The sequence below is a fragment of the Pagrus pagrus genome, assembly GCF_965226575.1.
Source record: "Pagrus pagrus genome assembly, chromosome: 4".
Classification (NCBI taxonomy): Eukaryota; Metazoa; Chordata; class Actinopteri; order Spariformes; family Sparidae; genus Pagrus; species Pagrus pagrus.
This window is the reverse complement of record NC_140188.1, coordinates 22,787,351-22,806,481: the sequence shown is the minus strand read 5'-3', so window position 1 is coordinate 22,806,481 and position 19,131 is coordinate 22,787,351. Positions and strand designations below refer to the sequence as shown.

The window sequence follows — 19,131 nt, the reverse complement described above, 5'->3', positions numbered from 1 at the left end:
AGAGGGGCTGTGCAAACTGCAGGTGCAAGCAAACAGTCAGTTTAACCTTATTTCATAGATGATTAATCAATCTAATGAACATGTACTGCAACAAGCTATAAACTATGTGCAAAAGTTGAACCTATACCTGAGGATGTATTTAAAGGAGCTCTGTAGGATTCTGTGTTGTGCTGGAAGCTGGTCGCTTGTTTATCCTAGCCGACTACAAATATGATCTAACCTTAGCTACTGTTGCTTTCTGGGGAGAGGCACTGAGATGAGAACGTGCAGAAAGTCACATCATTTGGACCGTCACGGAAAATACAACCCGGGTCCTCCACAGTCCACAGAAATCCACAGTCCGGCAACATTTAACAACTTCAACAAGTCGTCCACAGGCTTGTACAGGCAACAATGAAAACAGGAAAGGTCTCACTTTTCATGTCATGTAATCTGCTCACATATGGCCCATAAAAAGTTATTAATACATGTGCATTTCTACAACGTGTTAAATCAAGCCCCTTTAACACACTTGCTATGAGGACTCACCATTAAAAGATCATTTAAATCCTGTTTGTGACACTGAATAAATCATCTGTGTCTGTGTCGAACACGCTGAATCATAATAATCATAACCGTAACAAGGTTACAGAACAAAGCTGCACCACAGTCTGGTGGTACAGCAGCGGATACATCTGTATCTTTTGCCGGGTGGCAGCAGGGTGAACAGACTGTGGCTGGGGCCGATATCACTGATGCTCTGTAGATGGGTACCAGTGATGCTTCAGAGCCCTCCAGCCCATTGGCCGTGCTGAACCATGTCAGTTTGTGTTTCCAGTCAGGTAAAAGTTAACCAGATTCTGGCTCGGGAATTTAACCTTTATAAGTTTTCATACTGTGATTACTTTCAGGAAAACATCCATTACCCTGCCAGAAAAGTCTTCATTTATACTTTTCCATCTTAAAAAGTAGCAAAAAGTGACTTATGTTCATATGAAAGTGACGCTCCTGTATTCAGTGACAGTGATAAGTGGGTGAACCATGTTGAAACGCCTCAGTAGCCCACTTCTGCATATCCAATCTTCAGTCCTCTTCTCTAGAGACATGCTAAAGCCTCTGAAAGACTTTTTTTTTTAAGTCACAAACATTGTGCTAGTGACAGGTGAAGCACAAAGTGAGTTACATAACTTTCTCAATTAGCTGACAACCCCCCTGGAGGACACCTGCAGGTCCCCAGCCTGTGCCACCTCTCCTCACAGCCGGAGACTGCTCCAGCTGCAGGTTAATAATAGTGTCGCCTGCCTTCAGTAGGTCGTATCTCCGCACTTGAACACAGAGCTGCGAGTTGTGTTAAACCTCGTTAACGGCGCGGAGGCTGCGCTACAGAGGACATGGCCTTTGGGCATCTGATCCCTCAGCTGAGGCTGGAGGAGCCGGCGGAGGACGGGATGTTCAGGGGCATCACCTTCCGCCCCTTCCAGCACGGACAGCACCAGCGCGGGAAGTCAAGCTCTCCCTGCAGCGACAGGAAACGACACAAGTAAGATTTTCTCTAAAAAAGGTTTGAGGGGTTTTAGGCCTCCGGGGAGGAGAGGAAGTCCTGAATGCACAAGGCGATTATTGTCGGTGATGTTGAACGGATTAAATTTTTTGGGGGGGTGTCAAGAAATACAGCCGCAGCCTCCCCTGCCATATAACTGTGGTGTAATGAAAAATAAAACCATAGTAATCCACTTTAAGAGTGCAAATTCAGCCCTCGTCCTCGCTGCATTTTGAATGTCAGAGATATAAACGTGTCAGAAGGGGAAGGGAGAAAGAAAGAAGCTATGCTAACCTGCCCAGCAGCAAACACGACACAAGTTAGCGAGCTTAGTTAAAAGTTAGCTTCTGAACAAAGCCTAGCTAGCAGGCTAAAACGAGCTAATTGAGTGTGTGTGTGTGTGGAGGAGAGTAAATATCTAAAATGAATGCTAATGTAGCTCTGTGTGCATTGGTAGAAGTCTAAGTTTGGCAGGTCTTTAATACGTTAATCCGGCCTGTAAGTGTCTGTTAGCTTTAGCTTACTAACTTCACAAAACCTTTCAAACTTGCCTTGTGACCTGTTTTTAATTTTTTTTTTTTACAGTTTACTATTTCATACTGTATTTAAGGACAACCTTAAATAATCTATACTGTACATAGTCAGTTAATTGTAGATGAAAAACAGAAAGACTGACAGAATTAATGTTAATTCTGCTGAAACACATTACAGAACCTTCTGAAAATAGCCACCGCTTCACTGGAGCAAAACATTAGATAAATGTGGTTAAACTTAGTGCACTTGTGCTGTGTAAATTACTATTGATTAATGCAATTCCTGTTAGTGTGGATGAGATGATAGGTCATCCCCAAAGGCAGCCACAGCTTTTCCTGCACAGCTGTCTCCAGTTGTTCTTAATCACAGTCGCTGATCGTAATGTGGGAATTGAAGGTGGCAGATTGAGCTTTGTCACTGCAGACAGTTTGGCATGTTGTACTTTGGAAAAGCACAGGTAAAGGTGTAAATGCTGACATGGAAAACAGCTCCATTCGTCTCAGTCTCAGTGTTGCGCTTGCTGACTCGCTGTGTAAGGTGATTGTGTGTCTGGTGTTAACTGACAGCACTGTGTCTGGCACCACAATGTCCAAAAGAAATGAATAAAGTAGGCTACTTATTATGGTCACTATTTCCACATAAAACAAACAAACAAACAAACATTTTCATTCTATGCACAGATTGTGATTTTGAATGTAAACATTTAGAAAAAAAGGAAAAGAAGACATGGAACTGTACAGATGAAAGCAAAAGATCAAAACCGAATGGAATGAGAAGATTCCATGATGCACATAGTTATATCAGCAGCTCTTCTTCAGACCATCAGATCATTGAGAACAACCATCTAAACAAGTGACACTACTGAGAAAAAGGGAAAGCAAAGCAACGATTCAACAGGCAGATCACTGATACAGACGACATCCGTCCATCAGAAGACATCCATCCATCAGAAGACATCTATCCATCAGAGTCAAACTGAGCATTAATCTGAGACTGATTCTACCAGCCAGCGAAAATGCGGTCTGTGAGGAACACGAGAGGCATCCAGAGGACTTCTAGACGGCAGCTCAGAGACGGTTTTCGGGAGAGGCTGTCCAACAGGTGCCTTGCACTTTGTCAAGAAAATGCAGAGCTGACAAGGAAGTTGGGTGAAGAGAAGAACAACTCTGTCAGTCTGAAGAAACTGACAGTCCAGAGAGACCAGGTGGACAAGGACATGAACAAGCTCCTCCAAGACGAACTGGATAGGATCAACAACGAGATCAGCCGAAGGTACGAAACCGATGTCATCAATGCCAGACAGCAGGTTGACAACCTTCTGTGTGAGCTTGAACATGAAGTCCAGCATCACAAACTCCTTCAAAAAGATTACAAGGAGCAGCGTGTTGCATGTACGTTCAGCCAGGAGAATTTCCCATCTGAGCTCCGTGCAGAGATAGAGAAGAACAGGATTCTGCAAGAAGAACTACAGGAGACATGTGTGTCATACTATGAGGTCAGCCAAAGATACGAAACCGATGTCATCGCTGTCAGACAGCAGGCTGACACTCTTCAGCATGAGCTTGAAAAGGAAGTCAAGTCTCACGCAGACACAGTGTCCGCAGGCTGGCGCGTGATCAACAACTTGAGGGCTGAGCAGGACACCCTTCGTCAGAAGATGGCAGAGGAGATCAATGGCCTGCAGCAAAACACCGCAGAGAGGGAGAGATCTTATCTGAGAGAGCTGGAGGAGCAGAAAACTCAGCTCAACGTTCAGTTCTCGCTCAACCATGAGCTCTCCACTAAGCTCACAGCTGAGAGAAAGCCCGATCGCTCTGCTTGCAACAGAGGCATAAGGCGTAAGGCACATTATGACACTCTCAACACAGATGTTATCATGCTTTGTGTGTAGGCATACTGGTACATGTCACACTGTGGGTTTCCCCCGTGTGCTCCAGTTTGTCCCACAGTTTTAATAAAATAAATAAATAAACCAATAAAAACTGAGAAATAACAAAAAAAAAAAAAAATTGTCTGCACTAATAACTGTATTTTGTAGGATGTAAAATTCATTAAAATAATGGTTTGGAGTTAGAACAAAGCTACAGCATGAATCTCGTAGCTAGCTTGATGGAGAATGAGTAATCCAGTAGAGAGCAGCGGTGGAATGTAACTAAATGCATTTACTTAAGTACTGTACTTCAGCATTTCAATGGCATTTTCTGCTACTATTTCCTAGGCCTGGGCGATACAGCCGAAAAGTCTATCATGATAGTGAAGTTTCATTTTGGTTGTTCATTTTGAATGAATGAATTTCTTTTTATCATTTTTATAGACCAGACCAAAAAGGTTGAACTTCTGTATTTTGAGTTTTAACCACTTTATCACAGCAAAAGGGTAATATTTTTTATGTTGCCCTGTGGACCGTCCCTTGTTGCAACTGTCCCCAGTCTCCCCTTCTTCAAGATAATGAACATTATAACAAATCTTAGACAAACAGTGTGTGTCTAGTAACCATCAGAATGATGTGTAGAGTAGATAGATATAGAAATTGTACTTAAATAATCTGAAACTGGAAAAACACATTTTTATCACAAATACGTATGTTATTGGACTTCTCTTTGGTGTGATTTTACTTTCTTATGAAACGAGAGCAGACATACTCCCAATTTTTTCATGATCATTATTTCGAGATTACAGGTTAATTATTTCATTATCTCAAGATAATGAGGCCAAGGCCAACTTCTCGAGATAATGAGATGATTTATCTTGAGAAAACTATTTTTTTGTTTTCCTGAGATCACAGGATAATTATGGGATAATTATCAAGAAACAAACACAACACCTCGTTTCCTCAAATAATGTAATAATTGCCTTGTCATGTCGAAATAATGGCATTAAAAAACAATTGCAAGCACGGCGCTTCTTGGCTTCTGTATCATTCAGCAAAAGGCTGAGAGAAAGTTTCATGAGTTGTGAGCTTTAGTTAAGGTTAAAGGAACTTGTCTGTTGCATGTTACAACACGACTGTGGTGAGAGATATTGCTGTGAAGCTGCAGACATCCCTGCCTGTTGCTATGGGAGCTGTCACCTGGGACAGTTAGGATCTAATTGGGGCTTTGTCTAATATGAAAACTGGCTGTTAGCAGCCACAGTGGCATGATGATTAGGCATCCATCTCCTCCTCTGTTGAACAGTCATCAACTGCTCCAATGTCATGAATCTATCTTGTGATTCTCTGGGTAGAAATGATGCATGCCAACTGTGTCAGAGCCAGATTACACAGCTCAGTGATAGTGTTAGAGCACTAAGGGGCATCTGTCTAATGATGTGTCTTCTAAAAAGACCTTCTGGGCTTGAAAAAAATTTGTTCTGCACAACAATCAGATTAAACCCAAAGTGTGAAATGTGGCAAATTTTTTAAAACGTACCCTTACTCTGGGCTAAAATTCACATGGGTACTTTGAACCGTAAGGAGCTGCTTCAGTGTTGTTGCTTTAATCACATAGGAGCCATGTTACGAGGCAACAAAACGGAGTGTTTTAGTGTGTGTATGTGTCTCACTTCGACTATTGCTGGAAGCAGTACAGCACAGACTTTTCTGGTAGAAAACAATCGCTGATCACCATCCTTAGTGCCCTATTAACCATCACACTGCTGAATGTAGCACAGAGAATGTCTCCACTCCGAATGTGTCCACATTTTTTGGACATCATGAAGCATTTTAATGTAAATGGTCTCCAGTAGCATGCCCTCCCCCTTCAGAGAAAGAATGGGTGACATTAAGCACACTGTCAGCTCCACTGAATGGTGCCTAGTTGTCACTTGTCAGGTGCCCAGGCTCGTCTCAGGTGAATGTAATTTGGGGTTATCTGTAATTGTTGTGCCAGCCCCTCTGGCTGTCTCTGTGGCAGTATACACAGTAAAAATGTCACTGTGGTCCTGACAGTTTTTTGAGCTACATTGCTGCTGTTTCTCGCCGTAGGCTGGTAATAAATCCCCAGAATTATTCATCGCTGAATCATTTTTTTCGCATTGCCTGCAAATATGTTTGCTGTCATCGACCAAATGATGATGGGATTCACATGTCAGATGATAATGTGACAACTTAAGCTCATGTAAGTTTTATGTCAATGCAACTTGTCGCATGGGTGTTATTTTGAAAACCCGTAACTTCTGCTCTGCTCTTTTGCTGCATACTGTCCAGGTTCAGTCAGCAGGAATTTTACTGCCAGTTGATTAAATTGCTCTTAGGGAGGCACTAATAAAGAATTCATCTTGTCCGGCCCATAACACGTCTGCTAGGCTGGCATCAGTCCAAATGGATGAGTATGGATGTTTTCTTTACTTCACCTACTCATTTCCAATCAGTAGAATTAACAGCCCGCCGCTGCCAACCTTGATGTCATTCTGTACCTGTTTGGGATACTGAGGACAGGGCTGGAAAGAGACGATTAATTAAAGAGCTAAAAGAACAATAAATTGTTTTTTGCACAATATCATATCGTATGATAACTTTAGTTTGACAGAATATCATACCATTGCAAATTTTGATTTTTGATTTATTCGAAAAATCCTGTCCATGTGTGATTATCCGTAAACAGGTAATAGGTAAACCAAAATATGTTATATATACACATATATTTTTTATCTTTTTAATCTTAATTACGATCCTTGATCTAAATTGCAATCTTTTTCTCAATTTAGACAACCTGCCCTGTAGACGACAGCCATACTTGAAATAGCAGCACAGATCTGCTAGTCAGTGAGGTTTATATAATGTTTGGAAACAAGTAGAAGGACAAATACAGCAGTCTTTATGAATAAAGATCTACTTTTATGCTGACAAGTAGATTGTGGAGGCCAAGATCAATCAGGACGCAAGCAGGTACTTAACTAAACCGACAAACAATCGCTTGTTTTGCATTCTTGAGAGTTGTATATTGTTCACAAAATTAGGAGGATATTGGTCCAGAATGTTGTATTTCTGAATCTGTCAGATTTTTACTTATGTTTATTTGCGGGCAGAAAGAGAAGTATGTATATGAGTCACATCCTGACCTGTCAATCCAGCATTGAGGCTGTGTAAACTATGTTTCAGTCATCCTTTATTCACCGTTATAACCAGCAGTAGGCAGTAAGCTAGTGTCGCCATGTTTAGAAATGTTCCTGTTGTCATAAATGTCAGAACCTCTTTAGTTGAGCTTGCTACATTCAGAGCCCACAGTGCTCACAGCTAACACATGGCCCACGCTGATGGCAGTGGACCTGGCAGAGGTGACGCACATCCTGCTTTCACACAAGGTCAGGGGAGCCCCACACTGTCACGAAGTTCCCAGCTTATTTTTTTATAATGCATCAAATATACAGTCTAATGAGGCAGAAACAGCTAGTAGAGGGTCTACTGAGACATGGGCTGTGGGTGAGTTGTCTTTTTTTGCTCAAGAAGGTTTCTAACTGAGTGAAATGGCCTGGAAGTATCCAAGTGGCAGTGATCATAAGAGCTGGTCAGACTTGTTCAGTACAGGGTACACTGGACCATCCTTTATGAAAGGAATGGAGATAATGCCCTCCCACAATTCCTTGAGGCAGCAACATTTAAAGAGATGGACCAATCATCAGCTGTCGCATAATGATGTAGTCCTTGTGACTTCTCCTTTACATCTTTCCTTGACCTCATGACGCTTTCCATCGAGGTCAGGGAAAAGGCACAGGACGTCATTTTTTTCACTATTCGACTGCAGCAGTGGCCAAGAATTAGAGGGGTTTTTTTCCAGTGTCATGGGTCAAAACAAATATTGTGCATGGTGGATTGGGCTGACGGTGGCACTGCACACATTTACCACACACAGAGTGCAGAAAGTGTGAAATGAAAGTGTTTAAAAAGAAGTTGGCATCATAGTGCAAAAAAAGCAGTCACTGTAATTGGGAGAAAACAGAGACAGGCGGCCAGTTGGAGCCATTAAATCACCAAAAATGTGAATCTCTTAACTATAAATGTAAAAAAACCTCTTGTGGCTTATCTCAGGTTATGCTTTGACCCTTCCTCTGAGATGCAGGCATCTATGTACTTTAGTAGTCTTAGAAGGATATGGAAACATGTACATTTCTAATCAGGCTGTGTGTGATATGGGGCCTGACTGTTTTTTAAATTATTGAACTGTGTCAGTTTGAGCTCTGCGTCTGATTGCAATGCACTTTCTTCTTTGTCACAGCACCCTATATGGAAGCTGGGACAGTGGATCCAGTGTGGTAGAAGGGTACTAATGAGGACTCAGTCAAAGCCGTGACTGGTAAATGAGGCAGATCCAAGCCTTGGTCGAGGAATTGATCTTTTCTTTTATCCCTGCGAAATCTTATGCAGCAGCTCACTCCGATAATCCACAAACACAGCCGAGATCAAAGCCGTGACGTGGTGCATTTTAAATCTGGGTTTAAAAAACAGGCTGCACTCCTGGTTCCTTTTGGCTAGAAAAACTATTAAACGGCCGATTGTTGACAATAGAGAGAGAGACAAAAGCTGTTGGATTGCTCACATTCTCATTAAAATGTTTTACTTGAATGAAAATATGAGGCAATGGAGGTTTGTTTCTTTCACAGTACATCTGGGCTAGCACATGTGTATAGAAGAGTTCTGTGGTACTTATTTTACTGGGGCTCATTTGCATGCTGCAGTGCTGTGTTGGGCCTCCAGTCTTGTTCGACAATGCTCTGTGAAACCTGCTGTGAAGCTCGGGGAAAACGCTTTTTAAAATTCCTTACTCCGCTCACAGTGAGAACATTACAGAAAAATGCTTTTTGAAGTCCCACAAATATTTCATCATTTAACTGTGGTTACTTTACCACTGGGTTTTTCCACCTGTAGCTACTATTTAATATTTGACATGGGAGATTTAGTTTCCCCACTATGTCTGTCAGGTAGGTCTTTGACACATTCCAGAGTCATGTAACTATTTGCATATAGACACTGAATAAAGTAAATGTTAGAAATATAATATTTGAAACAAATCGAAGCTGTCGATTTCTTAGTCAGTCAACAGAAAAATTATTTGATTTCATCATTAAAAATTTAGAGTGCAGGCAATTCAATGACATGACCTTGGTCTTTAGGAAATTGTGCTGGGTATTTTAAACTCTTTTCTGATCATTTAAAGATCCAGTATGTAGGATTTAGTGGATTGCAACCAACTGAAAACTCACTTTCCCTTATGTTGGCCACTGAAAATGCAAAAAAAAACACGATAGGCCCTCTTCAGAGCCAATGTTTGGCTTGTCTGTTCTGGACCTGCTCGCTCTGTACATATAAAAGGCTCATTCTAAGGTAATGAAAACACGATTCTTACTTCAGGTGATTATACGCTAATGAAAACATAATTATGAAAGTTATATTATGTTCCCGCCAATAGACCCCCCTAAATCCTACACACCTTTAAAGACCAAACGGTACTTAAATTGATAATCAACAGAGTAAATGTAATGAAAGTAATTGGTAGTTGTAGGCCTAAAATGGATGCTACTGCATATAGAGCTTGACTCTGCAACTGAAATGTCTGTCTATCTAGGAGAAATAATTGTTTGAAAATCAAGTGTAATATGTAAGTGTAAGTGTTAAACGGATGAGCAATGAATGATAAACAGGATGTGTGTGTGTGCACTACAATTACAGTATGATCACAGAAGAAGTGGCAGCATGACCAGTAGAGGGCATGTCTTTACACATGGGGCCACATTATACTACTTGCTGGCAACTAGTGTAGTGAGGGATGGCTGGATAGGATGTGGCTGATTAGATTTAGTTGAGTATCTGGAGATTGGAGATCATTATAGATTAAGTACAGGGATTTGCTGTGTACAAATCTAGAAGAAACAAAGGTGTGGAATACTTTCTTAAGTAGTTTGGAGAGCCAGTGTTGAATTTCTGCCATCTCCTGAAACTCCTTACTTGATATCAGTCAAATTTGAAACAGAAGGACCATTTAATGTTCCTTAGACAGCTGTATACAGTAGTGAACCCTCACTTGTCTGTGACTTCAACTTTTATTTATTAAAAGTTCATTTCTGTAAAATAGTGAATATTTAGCTGGTCGTTTGGTCCATAAATGATGAATTTTCCCGGTATTCAGCCGCTGAGCAATCAGGCTGATAGGCTGCAGAGTCAGTTAAGCTCCTCTGCAAGGTAATTAGATTCAGATAATCCAAACAACAAAAGCCATAATCCTGCTCAAATTCACTGCATTCTGTTGGTGTTGAACTGGCAGACCTGTTAACAAACTGCAGCCAGAGAGATTATAAAACTGAGCTGTTTATTGGATCATAAGGCACAAGTTTACCCACATTAATGTCATGCCATATGCCATGGTGAGAACTGGATAATGCCTCACTGACACAGGGATATATAGATTTGTGTTTGTACTGCATATGTGTGTCATCCTTTGATACATCTTTTGTTGACTGATGAAAAGGGCTGGATGGTTTTATTATTTTTCAAAGAGATGCGGATGTGAAAAAATTACAGATAAAGTAGAAAACAAATGACTAAATGTAAATATGAAGAAAGGATGAACCCGTAGCAATTTGTTTTGACTTGTGGTACAGTTTTGTTTCATGCCAGCATTGCTCAAGTTTAAATCTGTACCAGCTGAGCATCACGTCTGTCAGTACTTTGTTTCGTAATACCGTGTGTATGCATTTCACAGCCACGCTGCAAGTGTTCCTCTCCAAGGGCATCACCACGGAGCCTGGCTCACCCAAAGGCCCCAGCTAATGAGCCAACGCAGGGAAATTGATTTAGTCTCCACCTTCCTATCTCCATCCCATGCAGGCCAAAGATAAAACAGGGTGAGTCCCCGGGGTCATGGCTCAGTAAAGCCCTCCAAAGTCATTTCCTTCCCTCTGACTGAAGAGCCAGATTAATTATAGACCAATAAAAAGTACGATCAGGTCTAATTAGTGAGCATATTGAATAGATGGAATCCTGCACTGTTAGCAGTTACCTTAATGGTTGTAAAGATGCACCTGTGCCCTATTTTTCCTCAGGCTCCTGTAATTTATTTCTCTTGTATGACATTTAAAAGAACATTCAACATGCAAATCCAATATGTGTGAGGTGATATACTGACTGAGCTAATGTGCTAATCTTCATTAAAGATTTTCGAATATAGTCAAGGTTTTATTATCCTGTAAGGGAGTATTTGTGCGTCAATACCATCAGTGTCAAAGACAAAATATTTCAAAGCACAATACATTATACTGTAGAGGAAATCCGAACAGTAAAAGCCCTAAATATCTTCTCCTCCCACACACGGTGAGGTCAAATGTAAGCTGCTACAGGCTCCTAAAAATGCATATGATTTCCCAAAGCATCCATTATGATGATTTCCTTGTTTGCTACTCAAGGTTAGATTATTCATCTTTCAAGCAGACTGGACTTCTCATAGTAATTTTTGGGTGCTGCCAGTGTAGTAGACTCACAAATACAGTAAATGTATGTAAGAGTTTAATTTAATCTACAGATCAATGGTCAGTCTGTCCTGAGAAAAAAAAAGGGATGGATGTCTGTAGCATAACAATATGCTGCTGATCATCTCAAAGGTGAGTTTTGCATATGTGGCTTGAAAAAGGTTTTCATTCACATTTAAGTAGATAAAATCAAAAGAATATATATTTTAGAAAATCATCAGGAAGAATTACAATCATTTCTTTTAAAATCTTTAAAAACTTTTCTCAATTCTTGCCTACATCTCATATTCTTAAAGTAGTTAGTGTTTTCACTCTTCATTGTTAGATTGTCGGTTGCCATAGCACTAAATGTGGTGTAGATTACTGTCCACATGGTGGCACAATAGCATCACTCTTACTAACACATACTGAGCAATTACTTATGAACAGAGCACTGAAAGTTTAAATAATGCAGTCGCTAAAGATTTTAAGCTTTTTCGTAACAGAGAGTTTGTCATCAGGTGAGGTCAGGGTCCTGCCAGACAAGTGAAATGATGTTGAGGCTACAGGCCAAGGAGTAGTGCCAAAACAAACCTCTCACATCGCTGATACTCACACACACACACACACGCACACACAAGCACACACAGACACACACACCACAGGCTGTTTCATGGTCCAGCTCCCAAGGTTAAGTAGAGTGTGGGAAAATAAGCATGAAAGTTGCCTTTTAGCAGCACTCACAGGGTCCAGACATGTCAGGAACGATAAGTGGGGAGATGCTCTCTGTCCGCTGCTTCGCCGGTCTGGATTATTAATAGGGATCAAGAACAAGTTATGAAAGATGCCTATTTGAAGGAGGTGAGTCATGTGTAGCTGTCCAAAATTGCATTTGCAAACTTTAGCCTAGTTTTCAGCAGCTATGTGTGGAGCATGCAGGAGAAAACATTGTATATTCCATGAGAATGTCACTACAATGCACTCTCAAGTCATAGTCACATTGCATTCCTCTGAATCAACCAAAACAATAATGCACCCTGAAAGGATATAAAATATTGATGAGTGATCCGTCTCGTTCTCCTCACAGCTCTCTGGTTATTAGACCACAAAAGTAAGACTCAAAATACTGCTTCAGCAAGCAGCTAATCTCGCTTGTCGCAATCTGTTTGCACGCACACTGCTGGTGAGAAAAAACTATACTTCTGGGCATTAAAATATTAAAGGCTGCTCTGTTTGTCACAGTGCAGCTATAATGTACTGTAGTAAAGCATTTGTTTCACAGCCATGTATTTTATTGCTATATTCATCCCATGTGCGTAAAATAAAGCAATTTTATTTTTATTATGAACCTACTATCACAATACTTTAACAAGGCTCATCATATGAAGACATCCAGCACAGACACCTACAGACACCACGTAAAACACGTACACAAAAGCACAACAAGTGAATATGCATACACTACACTGCCATGAAAATTATTTTTGAAATGACAAACAGTTTTTGTTTTACCAAATCCTCCCTTTAATAACAACGCGGCCGTGGGTATTCTCTCCCAGGGCTGTAACTATGAGAAATATGATCGCAGGTATTCTATGCTTTTCTGTTACAGAGTTGGATAACAACATAGATACCACCCTCATCTGTCCTTAAAATATACAGTATGGCTATCCCCAGGAGCCTGTTAGCTTACCTCAGCATAAAGACTGGAAACAGGGATTAACAGCCAGCCTGGCTCTGTCCAAAGGTAACAAAATCCACCTGTCACTAATTAACACGTTATGGCTCATACAGGTGGTCACGTATCGGACTGTTTCTCTGCCAGGAGCAGTTACCCAGTAACTAGTGGAGACTTCAGGAAGTTCCTGATCCCAGTTAAGAAATAGTCCACACCCCTGTAAAATTAGTTTTGGTCGGCTGCATTTGTCATCTTTTATGTGCGCTAGGCTAGCTACTTCCTCTTGTTTCCAGTCTTTGTGCTAAGCTAAGATAACTTGCTGTAGCCTTACAATAAATGAACAGATATGGTGGTAAAGATATTAAACTTCTAACCTAACCCTCCGCCAGGGAACATATAAGTTAATTTCCCAAAAGTACATCATATTCGTTTAAGGCCTTGATTTCTGTGTCTAATTAAACAGCTGTCCTACAGTTAGGATCCTGCTGCTCCAGTCCATTTATATTGTGGATGCTGTTTTGTCGAATGATGGACGATTATCAAATCAAATGACACAGTGCCACAGAACCATAACAGCCTAACTGTATCATGTACTAGAACTAGAAGACATTATCCGACAGCCGTGATAACATACACAAACCAATTCCCTTTTCTTGTACATACATGCTGAATCACACAGCTGAAACACCGATCAGAATGATTACATTTCTAATACACCAGTGGAGCATGTAAACACACACACATTGAATTTTCCTCATCCTCGCTTCTCTCTTACAACGCCCTGGGACTCCTCTCATGTACTTAAGCCTGGTAATGGCTCCTCTGTATTCAAACACCATTCATCCACCCTGAGAGGAATCAGCCTGTTCTGTCCCTAATTATACCTGTATTAACACCAAATACCCGTGCCTCCACACAGCTGCCTTATCAGAATCAAGCACATCGTTTTATTCTCAGTGCACATGCAATATGAAGTAAAAACTCATTTTACTAATCCTTCTCAAATGTATGATGTTGGGTTTTTTCCCCTCTTGCTGACAAAGAGAATAAGAGAGGGTGGGGTAAAGTGTCATTCTGTGACAATATCTTTCTCTGTGCCACGACTTTTATCTCCCTCGCCTCCCTTCTTTAATTATCGTCTTACATTTGCTTTCCTCTTTCATTGCATTTCAAGAGAGAGGGGTTATGTTGAGCACTATCTGCAGCGCTAGAGCCTCAATTGTGTTGTTGAAATGAGGGTTTTATAAATGGAGAGGGGCTCACATTCATTTTCAGTTCTGTTAAATCAATGGGCATAAATGTTGGCTAATTTACACCAACTGAAAAATATGTTTACATTAGTGCTGAGTCGTTAAATGTTAAGCTGAAACCAGAAGCTCATGCAAATTACAGCATTCTATTGGATATTCCTCCTCCAAAAATGTAAATCACTGTTGGGCAGAGCTTAAAAGGTTCTGTGAGCCTCAATGCTTTGGTTTTTAGTTTTGATCTGTTGGTGTAAAAACAAGAAGGGGAATGTAAAAGTCCATCCACTTGGCAATTCATTTTTTTAAGTCTGTTCCCTCTAAAAACGTAGTTAAATAGGCCACACTATATTTCCGGACATATACAGTGCATTAAATTGTGCCTAATATTGACTGTTTTTCCTGCTTTTAATCTAGTTGACTAGCCTAAGTTTAAACTTTCCCTTTTAATGTCTGGGAAATCTTTTATTTGAAACATCCCTGGTCACCACAAACAACACAAACTTTATCTGTCAGCAGTTTGGTACTGGGCAAGAAGCATGTAGTCATGTGAGAGGGCGATGCAAGTGGTGTGGCTGAAACATACAGTTAATGTGCCCGCCCATAAAACCAAAACAGCAAACTGAAAAAGGCTTAGAAAAGAAGCGTTAGGTGATAACTCCCGGTGTATCTGTTTTGTGCTGCCCCTTTTACATTACAGTGCATGTTTTAATTTAATTCAATTTAATATTATTTTATAGAATATTCATCAATGACCTTTAAATCTACAGTCCTCCATCAGAGAAAGCACAGCATCATCACTGCGGACCAATGCACCAATCAATTGACGGTATGATATCAGTCTATTAATGTGGACCACCAAGTGACAGATGAGATGGCGTCTGATTTGATTGAAAGTGCAATCATGTTGATTGCTCTTCTGTTTGTTTGCAATTAGAGCATATTTAAAATGGATTGATTATGTTGTGGAGCTACATATACATTTGGATGAATGGGGTTGGTTGTATGGCACAGAAAAGCTTTTACACAGTCAGCAAAGACATGAATGTCATAGTGGCCGTCACATCCCCCAAACTAAACAACAAAAATGTTTCTTAGGCCCCCCAAAACACTCATTTTCTGATATAACACTCTGCCTCTCTGGTTAAGTGAGCTCAGGTTTAAGCAGTTTTAGGTTCCAAGTATTAAAACAATCATATCAGGTGCAAAAAAAAGAAACAGAAATGAAACTGGTTGAAGGACATTTGCGTAGTCTTACCATAATAGTTTGTCCCAAAATATACCACATAGTTGAATCAACACTTCTATATACAGCGACTAGACAAACAGTGTGCATTAAAAGCTTACCACAGGTAGCATCGGTTGCAGGGTTATTCATTGAAGTGTGGTCCTATTCATCTCTCTGCCATTATTTTGGCAGCAGTGCTCTCGAACATACATCTGAGTCACCCACCTGGGTCAAGTGCACTTTATGACTATGAAAACATTTTTTGAATGCATTATAGCCCTTTAGCCATGAGTTGAACTAACCGCCGCTGATTTCAAAGAGATTTTCTCAAGGAGCTGGTGCCCAAGAATGGGTGAGGGTTACAGTTAGTACAATACACAGTTTATTACTATGTGAACAGATGTTTTTCCTCATACCACAGCAAGTTCTAATATGCTGCAATGAAAAATATGTATTGAAAAATATGTACTATGGCTATTAAATATTTGGCATCTTATCTCAGATAATTGTTAAAAAACCTTTTTCCGTTAGTTGTTTATCCTTCAAATTATTACAGCTGTGGTATTGTAATTCCACAGAAGCAAAGTAGTTTATCACAGTATCCACAGCTGTTATCCATATTACATGACAGATGTCCAGGATTGTTTTGGCACATCCTGGACTTTTCACACGGTCATTACCATTTTGAGTGTTTTAGCATATTAAAAATAATTTGCCTTACTGTGGCTCTGATTACTTGCAGTTAAAGGGCTGTACATGTACTCATTGAACTAAAGTTACATATAGTAACTACTCTTTTCCACGAAGGTGTTAAAAGTGAACAAAGCACCCTGATTTTTCTGTTGTTGTCTGCAAGAACCAACACAAACGTCTTTATCTACTCCCACCAGCAGAGGAAGTGAACACTGAGTAGATTATTATCAAGTGAGACCACAAAAACGCTAATTAAGTCGCAGTTGTATGGTGGTGTTAGATAGTTGCATCGTTTACCTCATAAATCTTTGGCATAGTACAGACACAGGCTTGCAGAGAGTACCAAACAAATGTTTATTTTTGGTCTGCCATTAAGTTACTCACAAAATTAATGTTGATTAGTGACAGCTAATATCACTTGCGACATTTATTATTTTAACGAGTGAAAGTGAAGGTCAGCGCTGACTGAAAATGTGAAGCTGCTACCTGAATGTTTGTAAGTGTGAATGTCTCTGCCAGCTGGAGGGTGCTAAGTTGTTAAGGAAAGCAGTGCTGCAACAGTAGCAGACTGAAGTGGATCAAACACAGTAGTTTAGATCAGCTTTATTCTGCTTGATAACCATTCTTTAAAATATGTCCAGATCAGCCCTGATACCCATACACACAAGTGTTCTTTTATTTTAATATAGCAGATGAGTTAAAAACTTGGAGACAATATATATCATGGAGTTTCTGCCATGCACCGGGATTGGGTCAAACTGACATTGGTTTCATGGTCAAGTTGGCATGGTTGTCATGTCTTTCCTTGTAAACTCAAACAGAAGCCCAGGAGAAGGCTAATTGGTCGTACTTGAAAGAAGAGACGAAGAGGAGAGCAGGCTCATTATTGCAGGTACACAGTGAACACCAGCAGATGTTACTCAGCTGACTTGTGACTCTGAGCGAGGAAGAGATTTGCACATACTGTACCTGTCAGTGTGACCTCACAGCCAGCTTAGTGTACAACATATTTGCATAGAGACTTTTTCAAACACTGCAACAAAAACTTAACTTGTAACTATTTAAATAGAAATAAGGAAAATGATTGATTATATGTTACTAATTCTAATGTATTTGTGAGTTGTATCATTCCCTAATGATTAAATGTTTTTGTAACTATGGACATGCTCGGGGACATGTTGGAACAACAGAAAAAACGTCTATGAAGAATTACTAGCAAGATTAGACTCAGTTTACTCAGTTGATTCTGGATTCAACCAAAAGGAGAAAAGCTCTCTGCTGACTGAGATTCAAGAGTTAAAGATCAGTCTAAAGTACTCTCGAAATGATATTGATGAAATGAAAGTTGATCAAACCATTTACTAAGCTGAGGTTAAGGATCCTGTAAAGTTGGTCCTAGAAATTGACTCAAAGCCAGTGGATTCAAATGGAGAACTAAACCTGGTGGAACAATATAGTCATTGAAGGCATCATGCCCGACAAAGCTGATGAGAACTGGGTTGGACTGGCCACATTGGCTGCTTGTGTAGTGCGTGACGGCGATGTTGCTGAGCTGCTGCGGCTCACCTCCACATAGGCAGCATTGCTGCTACAGCGTGGCCCCAGCTTGCCCTATCTGTTTACATGGAGTTTGCCCTTGATAATTATCAATAAATTTGATAATGTCAGGTTTTCTTTACCCCTTTTATGAGAGAGAAAGCTGGAGGGGGAAAGACAGGGACGGTTGGAGCGAAAGAAAAAGAAAGTGCACAGGAAAAAACTGCTCTTCACCTGTTGTGTGTATTCTCTTCATGTCTGTGACATATTCTACAGATACAGACACTAAAACTGTAGTGAAATGCTGGTATGATGTTGATATGACTGTCTACAGGTTGTTTTCTAGCCTATTTTTGCCGTGAACCACACTGTCACTGTAAAAATAATCGAGTGTGAGAAGTGCCACTCATGTCGGCAGTGTGGCTGCCCTAACCTGTAAACATGGACGATGAAATGAAATTAAAACATTGCACCACGCACACGTGCTGCTCAAGCAGCCAGTTTGACCAGCCTGTAAGACCAAGGTCTGACAGGTATTCATCACAAAGCTCAAATTGGGTTTGGGCACTTCAGAGTAGAGTGTGCACACGTGAATGCATCATTCAGGGGTGATGCTGGGAAGCCAAGGCTGGTTGTGGGCAAGCATTTGTGTTTAAAAGACAAACAACTTATTATGGCTGAGCCAAGAAAACACCAGTGTATATAAATGAAGAAGATCAACTGTGCAAGATGAAGAATGACTTAATTAGGGACATAAATAAGGTAAATGGGAGTGCAATAACTGTGCTAAATAGATAATGCCCCCATTAGGAAATTCATAGTAAGCCATTCATTGTTGGGCAACTATCTTAGTAGAACCATGTAGATAAAATAATAGGAAAAATGGTTGGAGGAACATCCATTATAAGAAAATGCTCCTCTTTATTTGCAGTGAGTACCACTTTGCAGGTCATATAAGCCTTGGTAATGTCACTTCTTCAGTGCTGCCCAGCAACCTGGTCAAACATAAGAAATAAAGAGCTGCACAGAATAAAGCAGAATAAAGCTGCACATTCTGCACTGGTGTTCAGCGACAGAAAGTACAGACCAGGTACAAGCTGATATTGCCTGGCTGAAAGTGGAAGACAGATTAAAATGCCAATCTTACTCACAATTTTACTCAGGAATATACTGTATGAGTTTCAAAACAACCCTGCTACCTGTACTTAAGCATAACATTTTCTCCGAACATACTGTACATGACCATGAAAAGACAGAAAGAAAGACAAAGACAGATTACAAG

General features: G+C 40.4%; 1 protein-coding gene across 1 annotated transcript in view; it reads left to right on the top strand.

Moving 5' to 3' along the window:
- The first annotated feature begins 1,188 nt into the window (after window positions 1-1,188).
- Window positions 1,189-19,131, top strand: part of gramd1bb (GRAM domain containing 1Bb) — a 127,172-nt gene continuing 109,229 nt past the window's right edge. The window contains exon 1 of the mRNA XM_084351305.1: window positions 1,189-1,519. Coding sequence (XP_084207431.1) covers window positions 1,371-1,519 — 149 coding nt within the window. The 5' untranslated portion in view covers window positions 1,189-1,370. The remainder of the gene's footprint in view (window positions 1,520-19,131) is intronic.